General features: G+C 35.8%; 1 protein-coding gene across 2 annotated transcripts in view; it reads right to left on the reverse strand.

Moving 5' to 3' along the window:
- Positions 1 to 232: 232 nt before the first annotated feature.
- Positions 233 to 21334, reverse strand: part of LOC135474676 (uncharacterized) — a 30667-nt gene continuing 9565 nt past the window's right edge. The window contains exons 4-21 of one of the 2 annotated variants that reach the window (XM_064754230.1): positions 21052 to 21198; positions 19505 to 19582; positions 17522 to 17614; positions 16342 to 16498; positions 13387 to 13456; positions 12862 to 13016; positions 12227 to 12343; positions 11760 to 11867; positions 10939 to 11065; positions 9980 to 10055; positions 8145 to 8252; positions 6902 to 6985; positions 6495 to 6591; positions 5128 to 5328; positions 4722 to 4790; positions 3456 to 3611; positions 1898 to 1981; positions 233 to 1556 (exon numbers count right to left, since the gene is read on the reverse strand). In XM_064754230.1, the coding sequence (XP_064610300.1) occupies positions 895 to 1556; positions 1898 to 1981; positions 3456 to 3611; positions 4722 to 4790; positions 5128 to 5328; positions 6495 to 6591; positions 6902 to 6985; positions 8145 to 8252; positions 9980 to 10055; positions 10939 to 11065; positions 11760 to 11867; positions 12227 to 12343; positions 12862 to 13016; positions 13387 to 13456; positions 16342 to 16498; positions 17522 to 17614; positions 19505 to 19582; positions 21052 to 21198 (2589 nt within the window). In that variant the 3' untranslated portion in view covers positions 233 to 894. Of the gene's footprint in view, positions 1557 to 1897; positions 1982 to 3455; positions 3612 to 4721; positions 4791 to 5127; positions 5329 to 6494; positions 6592 to 6901; positions 6986 to 8144; positions 8253 to 9979; positions 10056 to 10938; positions 11066 to 11759; positions 11868 to 12226; positions 12344 to 12861; positions 13017 to 13386; positions 13463 to 16341; positions 16499 to 17521; positions 17615 to 19504; positions 19583 to 21051; positions 21199 to 21334 lie in introns of both variants that reach the window. The other variant, XM_064754229.1, reaches the window with a different exon arrangement.

Here is a 21334-nt window from a genome sequence, read left to right on the forward strand (position 1 = left end):
GTGACTCCTGAACTATGAAATCCCAGAAATAAATGGTGCATTTACATGAACCACGGGGAGGGAGTTCTAGCCACATAGTGAAAATGATGAAGAATTACAAGATATATGATTCAAGAATACCAGAGCATATTAAATAAATGGACACTGACTTTTTGCCTTGTTTCGTCTTTTCCCATCATATGATGCCATATCAGGAAACTATAAACTAGAAAGTTAACTACCCAGCAATACTTTCCACCAAGATCTGTTCAGTTTCCTTCATTCAATAACCTGACCACCGTCATGTATAGTAAATTTCACAGGCAAATAAATGTTTATAAACCTTTAATTTTGGAGCTTAAAATGACATTTTCTCAGTAAGATATCATGGTCCTAAATTCCTAACAAACTGATACACTTTTTCAGATAAATAGGGGTCTCAGGATCATGGTAAAATAAGCAACATAATCCTGGGTAAAGTTTTAGGCCATTTACCAGAATTCTGGAATATTCTTATGTATATGTAAGAAAGAAGGCATGTAATAACTATATTAAACATGAAAAAAAAAACAACAAAAAAACAACAGACAACCATTAACAGAATATTTAACTTTATATACATGTGCTTAACATGCCAGAAGGCCAACATAACTGGTGGACTAATCAATAAATATCAATAAATAATAGTTAAGTAAGTCTCCACTACTCAGCAAACAAAAACACAACGATAAATAAATGAATGTTTGTCCGAAACAATAATTGCCATGGTTTTCCATTTCATTATATTCTGCTCTGTGTAAAACAAGCAGGAATATACACATTCATTTATTTGTAAAATCTAAAATGGGAGGTACATTGTGTTACAAGATAAACCCCAAAACAGGGGGCTCTGCTGAACTGGGGATATTCCTGAGATTACTCTTCACACGCCTCAAATGGATCCGAAGTTTCTTGTGCTTTTGAGGAAGGCTGATCTTCACAAGGGAAGGGGAGGTCAAATACATCATCAACATCGAACAGGTCAGAATTCTCAACTTGAGAGGAGGTCAATAGTTTGTGGTTTTCTTTTTTTTCTGTGCTGAACTGAATATGACTGCTATTCAACCTGACTAACTGAGTATCTTCAGAAAGATCAAGCTCCCCACCAGTTTCGACATGAGGATTTCCATCCGGATGTACAGGATGTGTCACAATACCAGCTGCATCTTGTTTCCCATCAACGACTATGGAATCAACATTTGAATTTGCATTGCTGTATATTCTTGTCTTTGATGGTGCAAGGTGCTTTTTCTTTTTCTTCTTCACAGGACCATAAGGAATGTTCTGCACATTAAGGCTGATCTGTTCATCTGTTTTTACCATTTTGTTTGCTTGCTTTTTGACATGTAAGAGGCTCTGTGACTCTTCCAGCTGACTGTCATTCTGTGGAACAGCTACATCATGTTCAAAGATATCTTCTTTGCTGTTATTTTCATGTCCTTTTTCTTCTTTTATCAGTACAGATTTTTCGTGAACTGGAGCCACAGAAACTTTGAATTTCTTCTTTTTTGTTTTCAGAACACAATTAGATTCTTTTCCTGAAAAAGCAGTCTCAAGCATGAATATCATAGGTGGCATATTCATATTTCCCCCTTCTGTTTCCCCATACAGACCTATAAAAATACCCTTTCAATGTGGCCATTCACTTGAAACTTGAGAGTAAACATGGACATGGAAAACTATACCAAACAAATGTTCACTTCACTAGTCACGGGTGTGAATAAATTTGAAGTAAAAATCAATTCAAAGTGATTTCAGCTATGTGACTTAAGACAGGTTTAGCTTAAGGGTGAGCAAATCAATCTACAGTACTAATGCAAACCAATATGAAAGAAATAATAAAATAAATATAGCAGAAGTTTTAGAGGTATATACACACCTGGTTTACACTCAGACTTGATGTTCTCAGCAATGCCTTCATCATCTGGTTTTTGTTTCCTTTTCTTGATACAGATGCCCTCCACTGCAACATATCACAGGGATATAGTCAATTTTATAGATCCAATAGGTCATGAGTTAAAACTTTAAATGTTATATATTGAAAATTTTAGCAAAAAAGCCAATTTTCGGTATTAACAAAGAATAGACCAATCAATGCCTTTCAGTAAATATTAGACTCATATACGTATCTGTATTACTGTTAAAGTGTTAAAATGAATTTAAACTTAAATGCAACATACTTTATAAATTTTAGAAATTGTTTCAGAAATTTTGAACAGTAAATATGTGCAAAAATAATGCTGTTATAATTAGAAAAATAATTATTCCAAAATAAGAGCAAAAACTTAGCTGGATTTGCTCTGATCCATTTTTTGGCCAAAATCTATGGTACACACTCTTTAACATGGGCATAATGAAAAGATTGAATGACTGATTTGTATTTTAAGTTTTAATTCAGAGTAAACCACTGGCAAATAACTGAGAAACTTTACCAACTGTGATACAAAGACCTTACAACAGTGAGGTAAATGTGAATGCTACATTGGTGGAAGTCAACTTTGGTGGAAACTTCATGTATAGGAATTAAGTCCAGATTTTGATACTTATTGTCATTATTTGGGACTTGCACTTTCTGGGTATAGCACAGATTTGAGTGCTGAATGGCTAAGAAGTTTGTATTTATGACAGGTTAGGTAGCTAATTGATAGCAATGCATCTCAACGGTCTAGACCTTTTGATTAACAGCTTTCCCAATTCAAAGTGCCCAGAGTAAACTAGTCAAATGGATGTTTGCCCATTGGTCTAAACACTATTTGGAACAACTATTGCTCAGAAACCTCACAACCAGTGAGAATTACATAAATTAAATACACAATAGTTATGTACTGAGTTTTGATCAAAAACCCTACAACCAGCGAGAATTACATAAATTAAATATGCAATAGTTATGTACCGACTTTTGATCAGATACCCCACAACCAGCGAGAATGACATAAATTTAAATCGCAATAGTTATGTACGGATCAGATTTTCTAACTTAATGTGAAGTTTTACAAAGAAAACCTGCACACAAACCTTTATCAAAATCAGACAGTATTTGACACAATTATTGCATGAAAACCTGGGCATGACAGACTGACAAATTAATATCCCTAGCTTTCACTGAAGTGCAAGATAAAAGTAAAAGTCAGGTTCAGATAAAAGTAATGCCATCAACAATACGAAATGCTTCAATTAAGCTGTGAAAGAAAAAAAAAGGTACGCGTAATACTCTGTATAATATCAAAGTTCATGACATTTGTAATTAATTTGTTAATTTGTAATTAACATGTACAGTTGTAATTAATTCCTCATTAAATCGTACCCTAGTACACTATTCCATAATCAAATGTGTCTCAACTGAGAGAATAGAAGAACTGCGAATATATCATCAGTTATATTACACTAGTATTTTCATTGTCTACTGTATACCTTCAATATCTATTCACTAAACACACCTGACTTGGGGCAGCTCTTGGGGGCATCCCCTGCTCCTTTTAACAGAATTGGAACCCCGACTTCTCGGCTTTCAACAACATGGTCACCAGAACATTTCACATCTTTATAATCAGGATTCTTTTTTCTAGTCTTCTTCTTCAATATCTTTCCCCTCACTAATTAGGTAAGAAACAAACAGTAGCTTTAAACAGTATGAGTTGCTTAGCGTGCTAGCGCAGTGTAGTGACCCAGGTCGCTGTGAGTTAAAGTCCAGTTCATGCTGGCTTCCTCTCTGGCCATAAGTCGGAAGGTCTGCCAGCAACCTGCGGATGGTCATGGGTTTCCCCCAGGCTGTGCCCGGTTTCCACCCACCATAATGCTGGCTGCCGTCGTATAAGTGAGATATTCTTGAGTACGGGGTAAAACACCAATCAAATAAATAAATAAATTAAACAGTATGAACATATTAATCTGAAATTTTATGTATTGTTATTAAAATGTACCTGTAATCCAAAACTGCAGGACTGGAGTTATGGCTCTAAATTTCACTGTGAGCACCTGCCTTTGTGTTTTTCTGTCATGTATGAAGATCAACTCTTAGGGAAACATTGATGATCAGTTTGGAAACTATTTTAGAACTCAGTTAAAAAAAAATACATTTTGTCGCAAAGCTACGCCCCAGGTAGCTTGTCTGTAGGGTATACATATAAATGCAAATTTCAGCTGAATAAATGACGTCGATTTCTAATACACACAGAAAGAATATGAATGTTGTAATTTATGGTCATAAACATAAATGCATCGCATGATCAATGATCGAACACCCTAACCCCACTCATTCCCATCTTACTGCACTGCACTGCACTTCACTTATATGCAAAAGCTGAGCTCCATTATTGGAGTACTTTTTGAGATACATGTATTACTTGTAATATTTACCTTAATTTGGTAATTAAAATTAATATGCACGTAGGATAGTGATAGAACACAGTCCTCTTGTCATTATGCTTTGCATGCATGAAAAATGTGAGATGAATACATGTAGTACCTTTTAATATACCATTTTCATTATTTACCTTAACATTTCTTTTAGCATTATTGGACATCACCACTGATGCACTGGGTAAGACCAATAATTTTATGAGGCTAACATACATGATGTAATAACAAATGCAAGGGAAAAGTGCTCCATCAGTTAAAAACTTAAATCTTCTGCTAAACTATATAACACTTGATGCCTATAGATAACATTCTTAACATTTAACTAATGAACTAGCATGACATACCCTTCATCGTTTCAGAGCTTTTCCTCTTCTTACATTCTTTATTCAGCTGTGGTTCAAAGTCAGGATCATCTGTAAAAATTACAATGTTTCTATATTTTAGTCTCTTGCTGTTTTCACTTGTCATTATTTAGATATTGACAATGAAAAGCTTTATTTGTGGGTGTAAGAAAATACATTTAAATATGATCTTACCTATTATCATCCCTTTAATGTCTTCCCTGTGACCTGGATGTCTCTATAATGTGCAAATGTCAACAGTCCACAGACTGAATAATGGACCATTCCCCACCCTTTCAGGCTTTTTTTCCCCATAGATGTATAGGAAATCATTGCAATGCTCAAGCCTCGCAGCTGTGAATGTGCACTATAAATTCCTTAACAAAACTTTGTGCTAACATACATGTACCTTCAGGCTCAACAAAGGTGTTCTCCATAGAGCAAAGATTATCAGCATTACTGAGAATTGACTCAGCATTGTCAAGGATTTCATCAACAACTGTTCCATGCAGATCTAGTTCCAGCAAAATCCCTCCGCTGACAGTAGTATCCAAACCTTTAGCTTTTGGACACTTTCGCTGAGTTCTAGCCAAAGGTTGATTTGCATATCCTGAAACAAATACTGCTTGATTTTCAATGTCTATATATCCTGTGAAAAAACAGACATTCTTAAAATAAATAAATCATGTAGTATGTAGCACCTGCTCCCAGCTAGCCTGATGACCTCTATTTGGTCAATGAGTTCAACCCTTTACATAGTACCATCTGAATCAGCGATAATTTACAAAATCTAATTAGTTGTTTCTTCAGATCTACATGTAGTTAACTGACAATTGTCGGAATAGGGAAAATTCTTTCAGAGAAATTGTAAGCATGTGACATTATACCCTGGAACCTCTGTAAAACGGCTGGGCTTAAGAAGCAACAAAAATGTTGATTTATTAGACAACACATTGGTTAATGAACAGAAGTCGTAAACTACAAAAACAAACCAAAAGTGTCTTTTCATGTTTGTGGAACGTACAACACACATATTCTAGTTCATGTGAGCATAGGCAATGTCTATTAAGCTTTAACACATTGAGCTTCATCCTAAGATCAATCTACAGAGCATCACTTCTCTGGTCTACCAGGTATAGCCAATTAACGCTTACACGGTTGCCAGATCACAACCAGGGATGGAATAATTCTAAGTGATGATTGTGGTACCAATTTTAGGCACTGAGCTACTTACTGTCATTGCTCACAGACTGATGAGCTTCCGATATATTTCACACATATGGGAATAGTTTTAAGTGGTTTGTTTATATATTAAACAAATTACCTCCCTTTTGCATGACTTGTAACATACTGCTGGTATGGGTGAACTGAAAAGCTCTATTCAGTTGGATGTGACACTGTCTTCCTGAGATGATTCAAGTGAGGCCAAAACTGACTAGATATATTCTAATGCTACACGTAACTTTCAGTATTCACACTAGACAAGGGTTGGTTTATTGAATGCACTGAATATTGTATTCAAATGAAGACTAATTAAAAAAACAAAAGCTTTATACTTTCTTTTGCTGCCATGTATGCCCATCCATCTCAGTATCCAAAAGTAATGGATTTTGTCTTTGTTTCACTGCTTCAGCGTCTCTGAGAAATCTCTCTGTATTTTTAGGCTGAGAAAATTACCCAGAAATATAAATCAGACCATGATGACTGGACAATACACAACTGACAATTAAAGTGTATATCTGAATATGTGGACATCAACTGATATGCCTTAATTACCTGGAGATAAGTTCTCCTCATTAGGGCTTTCGTCATCACTAACATGTCCCCACGTACCTCTGAATCTAGCTGAAAAGCTAAATTTCTTCAGCCGCTCCTGAAATGTACAAATACGACAAATTTTCCACTTGTTATCACACATTTGGCAGACACTAGTGAAAACAGAATTTCAAAATTTTACAGAAAGCATGTTGACATAAGTCTGTAACTATGCATATATAATTTTTTTTCTTTTCCTGCAAAAGAAACTTTGTATTTAAAAACCAATTTATATGCAACTTTTTCGGATTAAATAACTGTAAAAAGTTATTATCTTGTAAACAGAATCCCCTTTTTGTCTTACTATAACCCTGCCTTGCATAGCTTTCTTTGTGGTAGTAAACTAAAATGGCATTTCATGTAGATACCTTCAAAGATAATGCCAATGCCTCTTCAGCATTCTTTCTAGCAGCATCGATTTCCTTTTTGTAACACTGACTCTTTAAAACACCCTGGAATGAATACATATGTAACAGTATTTTTATTTAATTCTTGTCTAACGAAAAATTAAAGAATTTTTCACTAATGATGACAGTCAGTTTCTGGATGGAAGAACATCAGTGCCCGGCATAAACCATCGACGATCATTGGCAAGTTACTGACAAACTCGTGGAGTGAGTGAGGGAGTGCATGGGTTAAACGTCGTACTTAATTTTTCAGTCATATGACGATGAAGGAACCCTTAGGGCGCTGGTAATCTGCCTCCTTGTTGCAGGATGGATTTCCACCCCTCTTTTATCTAGTGCTGCTTCACGGAGACGGTTTACCAAAGGCAAGTAAGCCGCACCGCGCGATCCATTATACTGATACAGGTCAACCAGTTGTTGCACTATCCCCTTCATGCTGAATGCCAAGCAAGGAAGTTACAACTTCCTCTTTTAAGGTCTTAGGTGTTATTCGACCCAGGAGAAATACTTGTGGAAAAAATGCAGTGGCCTTCAAAGAATATTAGACTGCATAAAAGGCCACACAAGCAAGACTTACTACTTATTGTTTAAGGGGGTAGGTGTAAAAATATAACCCTATGAGATAATGTAACGTTTTTTTTCACACATGTGAATAAACATTAAAATTATAATAGATTATGTTTCCTTCTCTAAATTAGACTGTACAGATCATACAGAGAGGTGTTTTGGAGATTATTCAGAAGGTCATGAAGGCACGATGATATCTTACTGGAAATATAAGTTTCAAAATTAAAAGTAATATTTTCTGACCTTCATATGTCCCTAAAATGACTGTTTATTGAGAACTCAGACCAAACAAGAGTACATGTAATCGATGATTTTTAATGCTGCACCAAAGTTTCTCTACAATTATGGAAGATGACTGTCAGGCACTTGTAGAGATGTATATATATATTGCACAAAGACAATCTCCTCAATTCTTCAAACTGTACACAACAACCGTTTTACTGACCACTTGTTCCACCTAAATCAACAGTGTCCATGGTGGGAAGTAGAGTACACAGAACTTTAAGGATCCTCCTAAAATAAATACTGAACATAAACACTGTAACGGCAGATAACAAAATTTGCATCATATTGTTATTTTAGTAAAACATATGTGCCACGTCTTGCTGTAATATTAATATTGATTTTATCTCAGTACCTTTACTGACTGGAATGGTTCATTGCCTTGAGTGAAACTCTTCACATTATTGGTCCTGACCCATGTTCTGGAAACTTTGTTATCAAAGAACACCACATGGTAATGTGTCTGCAAAATAAATTATAGTACATGGAATATAATGACAAAGTGTGCTTATTCTTCTCAACTGCTACCATTATTTATGGGTTAGATATGACGTAAAGTTTTGCCTGTCAGTCATTGATGTTTACTTTCACACTGACCGAGTTAGCAGCAAGACAACAGAAGTGGGTGATTAGCTCCGCTCCCTTCATTACCCTACACAGCAGCTATGGTCTCTAATCTATGCAACGTGGCGTCAAGTCACTGACAGCGAGGTGTGCTGGTCTCCCGAATAGCCCATGTGCATTTCTAATTAAACTCATGAATTAAACCAAAGAAACTATAAAAGGCGATGTCTATTACAACCCTGTAAATTCCAAATTCCACTGCTGATCTTGAAAACTTATGATTGTTTGGGTAACGTGGAAGTCACGTAGTAGCATTATCAACGCAGCCCTAGTTATGCAACAAATATTTGTACACATGTATTTATGGTACACATAGATTTCACTGAGAAATATCTGTCACCAACTTCAAGTATAATGTGAATGAAGTATGTCACTTAATGTGAACATTTTGTTTCATTACAATGAGAACTGTCCTCCTATTGCAGAAGAGTTACCTTTCCTGCGTACTGAAATCGGAAACCTCCCATTAAATACAGAAAACATACTACTTAATGCAAAGTTTTCAAAAACTAACACGATTAACTTTGACCCCTTTTTGGTAGCACTGTGTGTAAGTCCAGCATACCTGTATATTGGGAGTCAGACAGGATTCGTCCGTGTTGCTGACACATTCATGACATTAAGAGTTTGCACAACAATTACTGGCTATATATCAAACTAAAGTGCATGTTTTATGTATGCTGGAATTTGCAAATGTGTGATTTAGGCGTCGCCAGTGACAGGTCAGATTGTTTTTTTCCTTTCATGGGCAAAAATCCTGCAGCGACAGGTATAATAAACGTGGAGATTTTGAGCCCTGTTTAATGTACGTTGTTGCTTTTGTCCACAGTTGGACATCATGTGCTGGTAACTTGCACGTAAGGATTTACAGGGTGCTATGTTCTGTTACAGCTTTGTACATGAAGAGCTCCACATTTTAATGGATATTTCACATGGCACCCCACATGCGTAAAGATATTGGGTGGTCATGCCCAATCATCAGGGAGTTTTCTACTGAATTACCATTCATTATAAAACAGCAATCATAAGACAATCAAGGTGCACCTGTTGTGAAGTAAGCCTGTATGTACTAAATTCATTATGATTTAAACCGAAGAAAACACGATCTGTTGGTGGTAGAAGCATAATCTGGCTATCCAGTGAAGTATTAGCCTACATGTTTATTACGTTTGGAAACTGTCCATATAGCCCCCTGACCATTCCCAATGCTCTCCTGCGGCACCCAGTCAGTACGAACCACAATCAATGCAAAGAATTATGAGATACACTTTCCAAGTTTAAGGGCCAAACTTGTATATGTGTATTCAGTTTTACACCAAAGAGAATTAATGTCCAAGAACAAAACGAACACAATGCAATACAGATCCCTGTTCAAGAGAAAATTAAAACTATGAGGACCAAGGTTAGCACAAAGACAGAACTGGTTACAACACAAATCTAATCATAGTCCTGATAGAGGAAATTAATTCCTTCATTTGTAAAACTGCATTCATTGTATATAATTGTATGTCCATACCACTTAAATATTTTGACGATGGAAAAAGTACATGAATCCTGGAGACTTACAGGTAACATTGGGTTAGATGGTTCAGAAACAAAGTACTCTCCTATGTCTGGATCTATCTCAACCATAGCAGGCCACCTTTATAGAGAACAAAATTACACAATGAAGAAATAATATTTCTGAATTGAAGAGGATAACACATACATCAAAGTGTGAATGGTTTAATAAATAATTTCTAATTTATACAATCCAAAGAATTGGTTGTTAAACATCATACCAAACAATTTTTATCTTTTACAATGGTGGTCAGTTGTAAGTGTGGAGAAAACCGAAATGCCTGGAATAAACCACCAACCTTACGTACTAGATATGTGCAGGATGGTAGAAGATAAGTGGTCAGCTAATGTCAGTTTGTGCAACTGTCCAGATGAGTGATGTTAACCGCTTATTGTTACCAAGGCCCATGCACAAACAGTGAGAGCCATGTAGGAAAGCTACTAATTCCCTGTCCAAGTCAGGGTTTTAACCAACACCTTGAAGTTAGTAATTCAAAAGGCAAGCCTTTTTAACCATTCAGCCACAGCCTGCCTCCCTAAGAAATTTAATCTAAACTCAAAATAAAGTGTAAATGAAATTATTTTTCAGAACTGTTATGATCAGTGGAACAATCACATCCCAAAAGAAACCAATCTTTGACCAACTGTCAAATGTTACACATGTCTGATGACAGGGCACAGTGTAATTATACTTTTACTTTTAAACAGAGACAACAAAAAGGCACTTTAAGATAAGTCTTTCTGTATCCTTTTGACATTCATGCATCAGATAGCTTACAAATAGCTTGTGAACCGAAAGTGTTGGCATCAAAAACGTTGAATAAAATACAGTAATTCCATACCACACATTTAATTACCTAGTAAGTGGTCCCTCAGAGTTGAAACATCAAACCCCACTGGGCAGAGAATGATAATATTAATCTCAAAAGCACAATGTAGGCCACACTTTAACATGAGTCCCTTACCATGGATAACCTATCATCTTTGCCCACACCACAGACCCTTCCACAAAATGAGTGTAAATGAATGTCTCCAAATGAATGCTGTCATCAAAGTCTTCTTCTGGTTTATCACAGCTATCATATAGCTCCTCTGAGATAACAACAGATGAAAATGATAACAAATTTAGAAATTCTTTGTTAACATACATGCGTCATGAAAAGCATCAGTGTTATGATAAAAGAAAAGAACTCTAAAATGACAACTATTATTGTAAGGGAAATAAAGTTATGCTCTACATGTATTTTACGTATATTTTCCGTCAATGGTATGTAATTTTTGGAAATGATGGTGAACAACATATAGGGATCACAAGACCGGCTAAGAATGGCTACCCCCCCCCCCCCCATCATAATATATCCCTCCTCTTACAGTGCTGCTGTTGACAACGATCACTGATTATGTCATGACTACAGATGAAACTACATTCATGTGTTGGGGAACATCACAAACTGCATATAAAGAAATGAAAACCAAATGTTGCACATATTAACCTCTCAGGGCAATCAAACTTTATACACCCATGCATTTGTAATTGTTAACATGAAATTATAGATAAGACATAAACTAAAATTCAACTTGGTTATAATGTTTTATTAACAAGAAAAAGAGGCTAAATAATAATCAAGGTGAGCACATCTTAAAATCTGACCATTTAATGGCACCATCTGCATGTTGGCAATTTTATTATTGCTTATTTAACCGTTTATGTTATCAAGGGAACACAAGATAAGACAAAACACGGTTAATTTTGGTCTTTGTAATACACTATCCCACAATCACATACCACTGTTCATGCTGCAGGTCCACTGTTCTGGGAGAACTGAGGGATCTGAGACATCTTTTATATGTCTCCATTTGAGGCAATCTGGATTAACACACTGGACCCAAGTTCCTGACAAAACAAAAAACTGCTTGACTGCTTTACTCCTTCTCCAACATGTCCAAGAACAAAACCCTTAGCTGCACAGGACTACTGCCCTTCCAATAAAGGGTCATTAGCAATGTGTGAGTCAATGTTATAGGTATACATGCAAGTGAAATACAGAGAGGTAGCATCACATGATGTATGTCACAAACATGCTTTGAACTCCATTTTATAACAGGAATACTGATACGTTAAATGTATAACACATGGCCCTAAACATTACCTCAAAAGTATGTGTTCCCCAAAAGTCATAATGTTACAATGCTTTTTTTTTTCAGTCAACCTGCATTTGAATGATATACTTGCATACAATTACTCAAACCTACCTAATTCTTCAATGTCACGGTTTAACATTTCAGTTTGCTTGGACACTTTCTTTTTCCTCTTTATGCTAGACTTTAAATGTTTGTTATTGGCCTGGTGCTTTTTTGATCCTATTTGGCCTACAAGAAAGAAAATGAACCTGTTATACATGCATATGATGTAGTAAAATAGCTACAATGAAGGCCATGTATGTTATAGCAATCCACTTTTTATCTATATCTACTTGTCAAGCAATCAGAAGGCAGAAAATATGGAAACTCTTTAAAATTGTTCTTTAACATACTTTCACACTGAAACCTACATTTAAACCTTTATTCCTAAGGACAATGATTCCTTCTTACACAGAGAGAAATTACACAAAATTTCTCAGGCACTAGCACAAAGCCCTACAAGGTGCCGCGTCAGCTTATTGTTATATCAGAGAAGTGTCTAAAACAAAAGGGCATAAAGTAGATCTAGCCTGTCAGATTGTTAGGGAGCCAGAAAAAATTATATGTCTTACCAGCAGGGATGATTGGAGAGGTTTCACTTCTTATTATTAAAAAAAAAAAAAATTCAACATTCTAAAGGGAGTTCAATGTTGTAACCCATGTTTAATATTACAAAATACTTTTAATAAAGATTGATTTCAACAAACCTAGGTCCAAATGCTTTGGAGTTAACCCTTTTTTTCCTGTGTTGGGTTTCATTTTCTTTTTCTTAACAGGAGCAAAGGCTGGTTTTGTGACATTGGGTGCTTCATTTTCACTTACTGCTGGAGTTATTTCATTCTCAATCTGAATCAGCCCTGGGCTACAAATGAAAAACGTATCGATTCATGAATTTTGCAAAGACAAAACCATACAGCTCTAGCATAAATGTGATGAAGCCTTTATCAGATAAAAGTAAAATAAAGTAATGTACATGTACATTAATCCTCACAGTCTTATTTTAAATATTTTAATATTTTTGAATATTGGAAAATACAGAAACTTCATTTGATTATCAAATATGGATTCACCTCAACCCCCCCCCACCCCCCCCAACCACCAAATCCCTGGTATAGTCTCTTTGACAAAGTCAGTAAACTTCCACGGTACATGTATACATCCTACTGCATTGAAATGAGCGCTTTTTAAAAACTGAACACAGTGAATGTACATGTACATGTACAAGGAGTTACCTTTCAGAATCATCTTGTAAGTCTTGATCATTGTCTTCGTTTACTGGCAAATTCTCCTCTGCAGTGTCACCTGCATCTTAAAATGTTAATGGGTAAAATTATTGTCAGAATCCTGGGAGCTAAAAAATCAACCACACTAAAGTTCATGGACAACTCATGGTTGAAAACTTGCAAATTAAATATATTTTGCTGTTTCTTCCTTCTATTCAATATTTTAGGAAAAAAAAACCACTCAATTTAAACAACCGATCACAAGACAATTAACATATCTCTTGTTTCTTTTCCAGTTACTGTGCTTCTGAAAAGCTAATTTTCGCCAATCATAGCTATGGATAAAAAATGGGGAGGTGTAAAGGTTCCCTCACTCTGTTCAGCACATGTCACAGTCAGGAATCTACTTATTTAATGTAAGGACAAACAGGCAGCACATGTTGCATTCAAGACCACGTGCCTTTCTACGGGGTCCTACGGTACCGAGACAAGGCTCGTGTATAGATGGGCGCCATCTGCGCAGTGATATCAGATATTTAAGAAGTATTTTCAGATTCCTTGAGTCTAAATCTGTATCAACGGTATAAAATCAAGCAACTACATATACCTGCATCTAAATTTATTACAAACATCCAAAATAAAATGAACTATTTACTCATGTACTAGCTAATGAATATTAAGTTGTTCAACATGGCAGCACCATTAATGACGGCATGAAAAGAGAGTTTGAAGAAGTAATCACGTACGCCAAGGCAAGTTATGTCGTTTCTGCAGTTAAAGGTAAAGCAGGTCACCGCTCTTTGTGTGGCATGCAAGAAAAGAGGTGTGATTGCAGTCTAATCAACTGAGTACGGTAAAAGTCTAGTATATCAGCTTATGTCTTGGGTCATCTGGCGTAGAGAACACAGTGAAGAACTAAGCAATAACTAATGCTGTATCCCCTGTGAATTCTGTTATGCAAAATCAAGTGGTAATTGTGTAGATATATTTGAATTGCCATGGTTCAGCTTGAGCATGGACAGAGATGATAATAATACCCACAAACGACTGTAAATAGCACACTGCTCAACAGTTTGGTACGCTCGCCATCGCATGCAGTTGTTTACATAGGGCAAAAAGTCATCACCTCAGAAGAGGTGGCGTAATGCACGAGCCTCGCTTTCGACATCGCTGCTGCAAAAAGTACAGTGTATGGCGCCCAAGTGTATTAGAGATGTAATCTTAAGGTGCATCTCTATTTCGGAATGCACATGTTATGCATGATAAAGAGGAATAGCTCTTGTTGGCAAATAAAACTGGAAAGTATAGTTTCCCTTGACACCTGCTTCATATTTATTTATTTACTTTTCACTTATATTATGATGGTAGGAAAGCAGGCAGATTGCTGGCAGACCTTCCCACATACGGAGAGGAAGCCAGTATGAGATGGAGGTGAACTCACAGCGACTGCATTGGTGGACACCTGCTTCATATATATATACATATACGTGTATATATATATATATATATATATTCAAGTTGACAATAAGAAATATTCCAAAGGTTGTATTTTCAAACCGTCCACACTACTAATATTATAAACATTTTTAAATGAATGATGTGTTGAAACAGTTATATTTTATCAAATAAGTCACAAAAATATTAGGCCTGCCTTATGATATTTTAAAACCTATACATGGAAGATAAAATGGAAAAGTATTCAATATGGGTATTCTTAAGGGCTGTTAGATTACTATAAGATTCAATCTGCAACAAATGGCTGTAAATTTTTTGCCTTCTGATATGCAGGAAAACTTGTATGAACCCTTAGTCAACAATTATTCTGTATCTCACAAGCATGAGAATGAGCTTAGGGTATTGCTGAAATCTGAAATTGTACCCCCAAAGTCAGAAATACAGTACCTATTAGCTGCTCTACTTCAATAAATGCAATTAATCCTAAATTTCAAATAAGAATAACCGACAGTACTAATTTCCTAAATTCTATAAAAGAGTCATATCAGTCTCAATATTAAATATTTTCAAGCAAGTGTAGCCTTATAGAACATCAATAGAATGACACACTACACTCAGCCTGTATAGGCCTTATATTATCGCAGTGAACGAATTTATGCAGAAATGAATGTACAGAACAGCAATCTGAGCAAAATCTTAACATTTCATACCTAAACTGAAAAAACCATTTCCTTTTACTGAAATCAGGCATTTTAACTTCTGATATTTTTATTTGTATTTTCAGCAAATGAGAAGTTATTTATAAATATTAAATGTAAATCCCTATTAATGATTAAGTAGCTTGAAAATTAATTTGGAGAATAAATCAGGTCTGCAGGGATTTTTTCAATACAAAATCTCTAATTCATATGAAATACCCATCTAATGTTAATACACCTACCTATTCTTACTTGACAAATTGAGCTTGTTACCCCAAACAAACAACTTAATTGTGCCAGTATTTGCTTAGCTTCTAATGTTGGATTTTGGAAGGAAGGATCTTTAATACTAGTATCAAACAAAATGAGTATGGTAAACCTTCTTGACATTATTATTTAATTTATTTATTTTATTAGTGTTTTACGCCATACTCAAGAAAATTTCAGCATTATTGTGGGAGGAAACCGAGAGGAACCTGGGGGAAACTTTCAGTGGATTGCTGTCAGACTTCCCACGTATGACTGGAGAGGCTACTGTGTCAATGCCATGACATTATTACTTTAATTTAAATTACTGTAAAAGTTTAGCCTTTAAAAATGCCCTTTCAAAAGCACATAAAGGCTTAAATTGATACTTTTGATGCCAGTCTGAATGTTTTTCAGACAAGAAATTAATCAAACTTCATAAAAACTCAATGATCTTGTAAGGGGGATGAATCAATCAGAATGAGGTAAAATGTGTATCCACTTGATTAAACATACTAACTTTTAGTGAAATACATTGTATGAGTGAAGACAATACAAAACACACCTTCATTCTCGCTGCCAGATATTTTTATCATTGATGTTATGAACTGTATTGTTACATCAGCAGATGACTTCAGTTCTCTGTTCAGAGCACATTCAAATATCTTGTCATACTCGTCATCAGTGAGACTTCTGACTGGCTTGATCACCCTACAACTTTCCTGTAAGGATAAACGCCATGTACAATGTCTTCAAATGTTGCCTTGTGACATAAAACTTCAATTTTCACTCTTAAATTGCTAATTAAAACAGGAAGACTATGATAAACACACCTAAAATTGGGTTCAATCAGCAAAACACACCAAAAAGGAAACAAAAGAATTAACACTAAACTATAACTGTAATTTCACCTGTGTGAAATAGGCTTGTATATCATTTGACTTACATGTACTTTTTGCTGCATTTGTGCATTTCCCAGAAAAAGAAAATATTTTTATAAGGCCTGATTTTTTTCTCCCATCGATTTAAGTTTATATTTTGCTTTATACCAAAAACATAACAAGGGTGGTGCTTAAAATATTATGAGATACAGTATTCTGTTCATTTAGTTTTCTCAATAAAAGAAGTATATCACTGAGGATGATTTGGACATTATATGCGGTATTGGATTTGAAGATTTGCAGTGCTATAATATGAGTAGGCCATTGTAGTAAATGCACTGAGCCTATATTCTACTTCAAACATGTCAAAACATCATAAAGTAATGTTGTCAAAAGTGTCACTATATATATGAATCATACTCCATTTAAATTTACACACCATGACATGGCAATCTGGCAACTTATGACTTTTTTTATCTATAATTATAAAAGAGCAATGAAATTTTGTGCATCACATATGCTGGAAAACTTTGATGCTTACTTGCTAAAGGTTAACACTCACATAGTACTGAGATTAACACAAGTCTGGGAGAAACCCACAACCATTTGCACCTTATTTTTTAAATTAAAAAGCTAATCTCTTTTTGGATATTAAACATTTTGTTAATCTACATTCAAGTATTGATATTTCATGAAGTCGGAATTTGTCTTTTATTTTTAGATGGTTAATCAGAATAAAAAGTATGCATGGTAAACTGTTAGTAGGTTACTATCACTGCTTTCAAGCCTGATAGGGCCAACATGTTTATTGTGTGGAACATTACTCGGTTAAATAATTAAAATACATTAACTGCGCTTTCCCACCTTTTCCCTTCCATTTTTGGGACTGGTATGAACTGAAACATTATCCTGCTTGGACAAACATAACGACGAGGTAGAAACAGAATCCTCATGTTCCTACAAGAAAATTATTAAATTTGTCTTATTTTTGAGTTGAAATCAGAAAATACCTTATGTCAACAAAAGTGAAACAACTTCATACAGATTGAATGCCATGCATACAAAACTTACATATTAGGCTTAATTAAACACCGTGTGAAATTATTTCCAATGTATTTCTTTCAATTTTTCCAAAAAGTGCACATACAGAATCTCCCTTCTTGTACTTACGGAACTATTTAGAAAGCAATTAGGCAGGTTCCAGCAGGGCTTAATGAATTTTATAACTAATAATTAAAAGGTGCGTGGCGCAATGGCCAAGGGGTTCAAGATGGGAAGGTCTGTCAGCAACATCAGAAGGCCTGCAGCAACCTGTGAATGGTCGTGGGTTTCTCCTGGGCACTCCCCAGTTTCCTCCCACCATAATAATTGCCGCTGTATAAGTGAAATATTCTTGAGTACAGCGTAAGACCAATCAAATAAATAAAATAAATATTTTAACCATGCTTTGCACATGCATGACAGAACGGTACATTTTCTGTATAAATTGGCCAGCTCAGTCCTTTGCCTTGTTACTTTGCCCTCAGTCACATGCTATTTATATTTGGCTTCCGTCAGCAGCTACCTCTCTGTCGACTTACTTCATTCTTGCTGGCAATGACCACTCATAAGGCAAATTGAAAATAGGACATTTCCAAACAGAAGTCAAACTAGATAACGGCCTGACCTGGCAACTAGCCTGAAGGCTCTTCACGCAAAATTCATTACAGGGGAGACAATTCCATAAAATTAATGTACTGTGTTAATTGTGCAGTGAATTTAGTTGAGATATAGTCATAAACTCACTGTGCATGGGCAGCTACATGTACGATTAAACTTGCTCTTCTTTTCAATCCATGTCTCACTGTTTGGTTATCGAATGTACGCTTTAAAAAATGTATACATCAACTACTCAGACATTTAAATTTTCAAAGAATATTGGTCCGTCCACCGCTACTACATCTAGTTTCCATCTCTCAAAGCGTTGATCTCAAGCCCTGATAACGAACTAAGATGTCAATCATATACTACCATGCACATTTTCAACTTTTTCCTTGTTTGGCCATTGAGGATCTATAAAAATATAAAACTTTATCATACACACTTCCTACATTGTAACTATCAATACTACAACCACCACTGACAGCCATCAATTATTATGGTAATATTTAATTGTTAAATTACCAGGAATTTAAATACAGAATACAATAGGCAGCTAAAGTTTTTAAACTTACTGATTAGTTCATTAAATCATAGATTGGTTGCTTAATTCAGGCCTGAAATTTCTTTCAACATTACTTTGCTTACACTCAGAAGCCCGATTGATCAATCAAACCATAATTCTCTCCATTTATACTGCTCACTGAATGCACTAGATAACCCCACCTATCGGTTAGGTGCACGAGTCATAACTGTGTACCAGTCTGAAAAAATTCTAATAAACTTTACGTGGCTATAGATGGAACTGGGGATCATACAATATACATGTACATGTGAGTGAGTGAGTGCTTGGAGGTTGAACATCATACTTAATGATTATTCAGTCATATGACAACGCAGGAGTCCTTAGAGTGCATGTAATGTAAAGTAATTTCCACCGCTCTTGAATCTAATGCTGTTTCACTGAGACGACATATTGAAGGCAAGTAAGCTGCCCACCTGAGCCACTATACTGATATGGATCAACCAGTCGTTGCTAAACACCGAGCAAGCAAGCTACAACTTCCTCTTTTAAGGTCTTAGGTGTGACCCGACTCAGGATTAACCCTGGATCTACTGCCGCCTGAAGCGGATGCTCTACCAGCTGAGCTATCGGGGGCACTGTATCATCAAGTTTCTAACTGACAGCATATAAATGTATAGGCTCACTGATTTGTCAACATTGAATTTCTTCTTTGTCTTCTTCCTTTCTGGGTTTCCTGGAAGCGTTGTTTGATTGCCACTTTCCTATGAGAAAAACCAACAACAAAAAGAGTATGTTTGATTACATTTAAAAGTACATCTACATGCAGTCAGTACATGTCGTTTATTCAAACTTTAAATCACTAAAAATTGACAAAATTGTGTCCAACAGTTCTGGAGATATCACAAGGACACAGCTATTTCCTGTTATAACAATGTGACAAATGGAACGATAAGCAGACAGACATGCTCCTAAAGTTGATCAGTTCTTGGCCCTTAAATATTTGTCAATAATACTCTTCAAACTTAAATGAATTCTGTCATGCCCGGAAGTTTTGGGGATATAACGGGACAGTGTTAATGCCGGACTGCTGTATTTTTCAAAAATCAACTCTTTTGAGTTGTTTCTCCAGCTTAAATGTGTTTATAGTAATGTAACAACTATCGATTATATATCACGAATCATGCGCTGTTATTTCAAACAAATAATAAAAAAAATGTTGCATCACAATTCGCGTCAATGAATGTTCTCTCATGCTGGCTAAGCCAAATTATTTCCAAGTTGAAAATAATATGTTAGGCTGATATGGTTGATCTCTCATGATGGTGTTACATGAAGGTTTAGTCCAACAGCTCTTAGCCAATAGGAATCCAGTCGCCTGATGTACCCTATCTAGGTTACTACATGAGCATACACTGGATGTGTAAGATTATGAATAGTGACTTGGGTCTATGATTACTTATGTGGGGAAGTAAATCTGAATTGATTGAAGCTTACATATAATCTGGAGATTATACAATTTCTGATACACTGACATAACCAGGCCTCAAGATATCCAAAATGTTCGTAATCAGGATGCTACAAATTAGACGCACCAGTTAATCTTTGTACAAACTCTGTTTTGCTGTTCATATCTGTGCCTAAGAAAATTGATGATGTCACTGCCTTTTCTCCCACTGGCAACATTTGGTGTATTTGAAATGAAGGTGAAAAACGAAACTGTTAGAAAATAAACTTCACATTGATCACAAACCAATGGAGCCTTCATATAGAGCATTCTTATGATTGGTTAGACAAAGGAGAAGGTTGTATGGTTTTCTGGGATAGCTCAGTGGAATGTTTTAAAGCCTTGTGTTCATGGGTTCGAACCCTGCTTTACCGAACACTAATCGAAGACGCGCTCAGGTGGTCCAAGTCGTTACCCTTCATCATTCAAACCACTATCTCCCAAATGTGGATTCTTGAAAAACAATCAACTTTGCAGGCATTAGCGTGATGTCACAGCAAACGTTTAATGATGCTTAAGGCATAAAGCTTGAAACAAACTGCCTTGGCAACAGTTCTTGATACGTTATTTGTCGGACGTGGTTATGGCCTGCTACAATTTTAAGCTACATATTCTCGACGGTTGACACAGGACACCATGTTTCACGAACATAATATGTGGGACACATAATAATATGAAGCTATCACTGGCCATGATTATATTTTACTGGTGGGCTTACACACATACCTCACAGATAATCTCACGTCCCACTGTTTTTATAACTGGTGCTGTGAATCCACCACTCTTGACTTTCTTTCCTTTCTTTTCGGCTGGGTATGATATCTTGTTCTCGGTTATATATTGTTTTTCAAGTTCACTGCTTTCAAGTTCAACCTATGATTCAACCTATGATAGAGTGTAAAGGGATTGTCAGTGCATAATGTGGTCTACAATGTTTCAGTCACACCACAACAATGTCTAGTTGTAGCAGGAAAATCATAATTTTAGTCCTGTCTTGCATATTCATACT

The sequence above is a fragment of the Liolophura sinensis genome, chromosome 9 (genome assembly GCF_032854445.1).
Source record: "Liolophura sinensis isolate JHLJ2023 chromosome 9, CUHK_Ljap_v2, whole genome shotgun sequence".
NCBI classification, from domain to species: domain Eukaryota; kingdom Metazoa; phylum Mollusca; class Polyplacophora; order Chitonida; family Chitonidae; genus Liolophura; species Liolophura sinensis.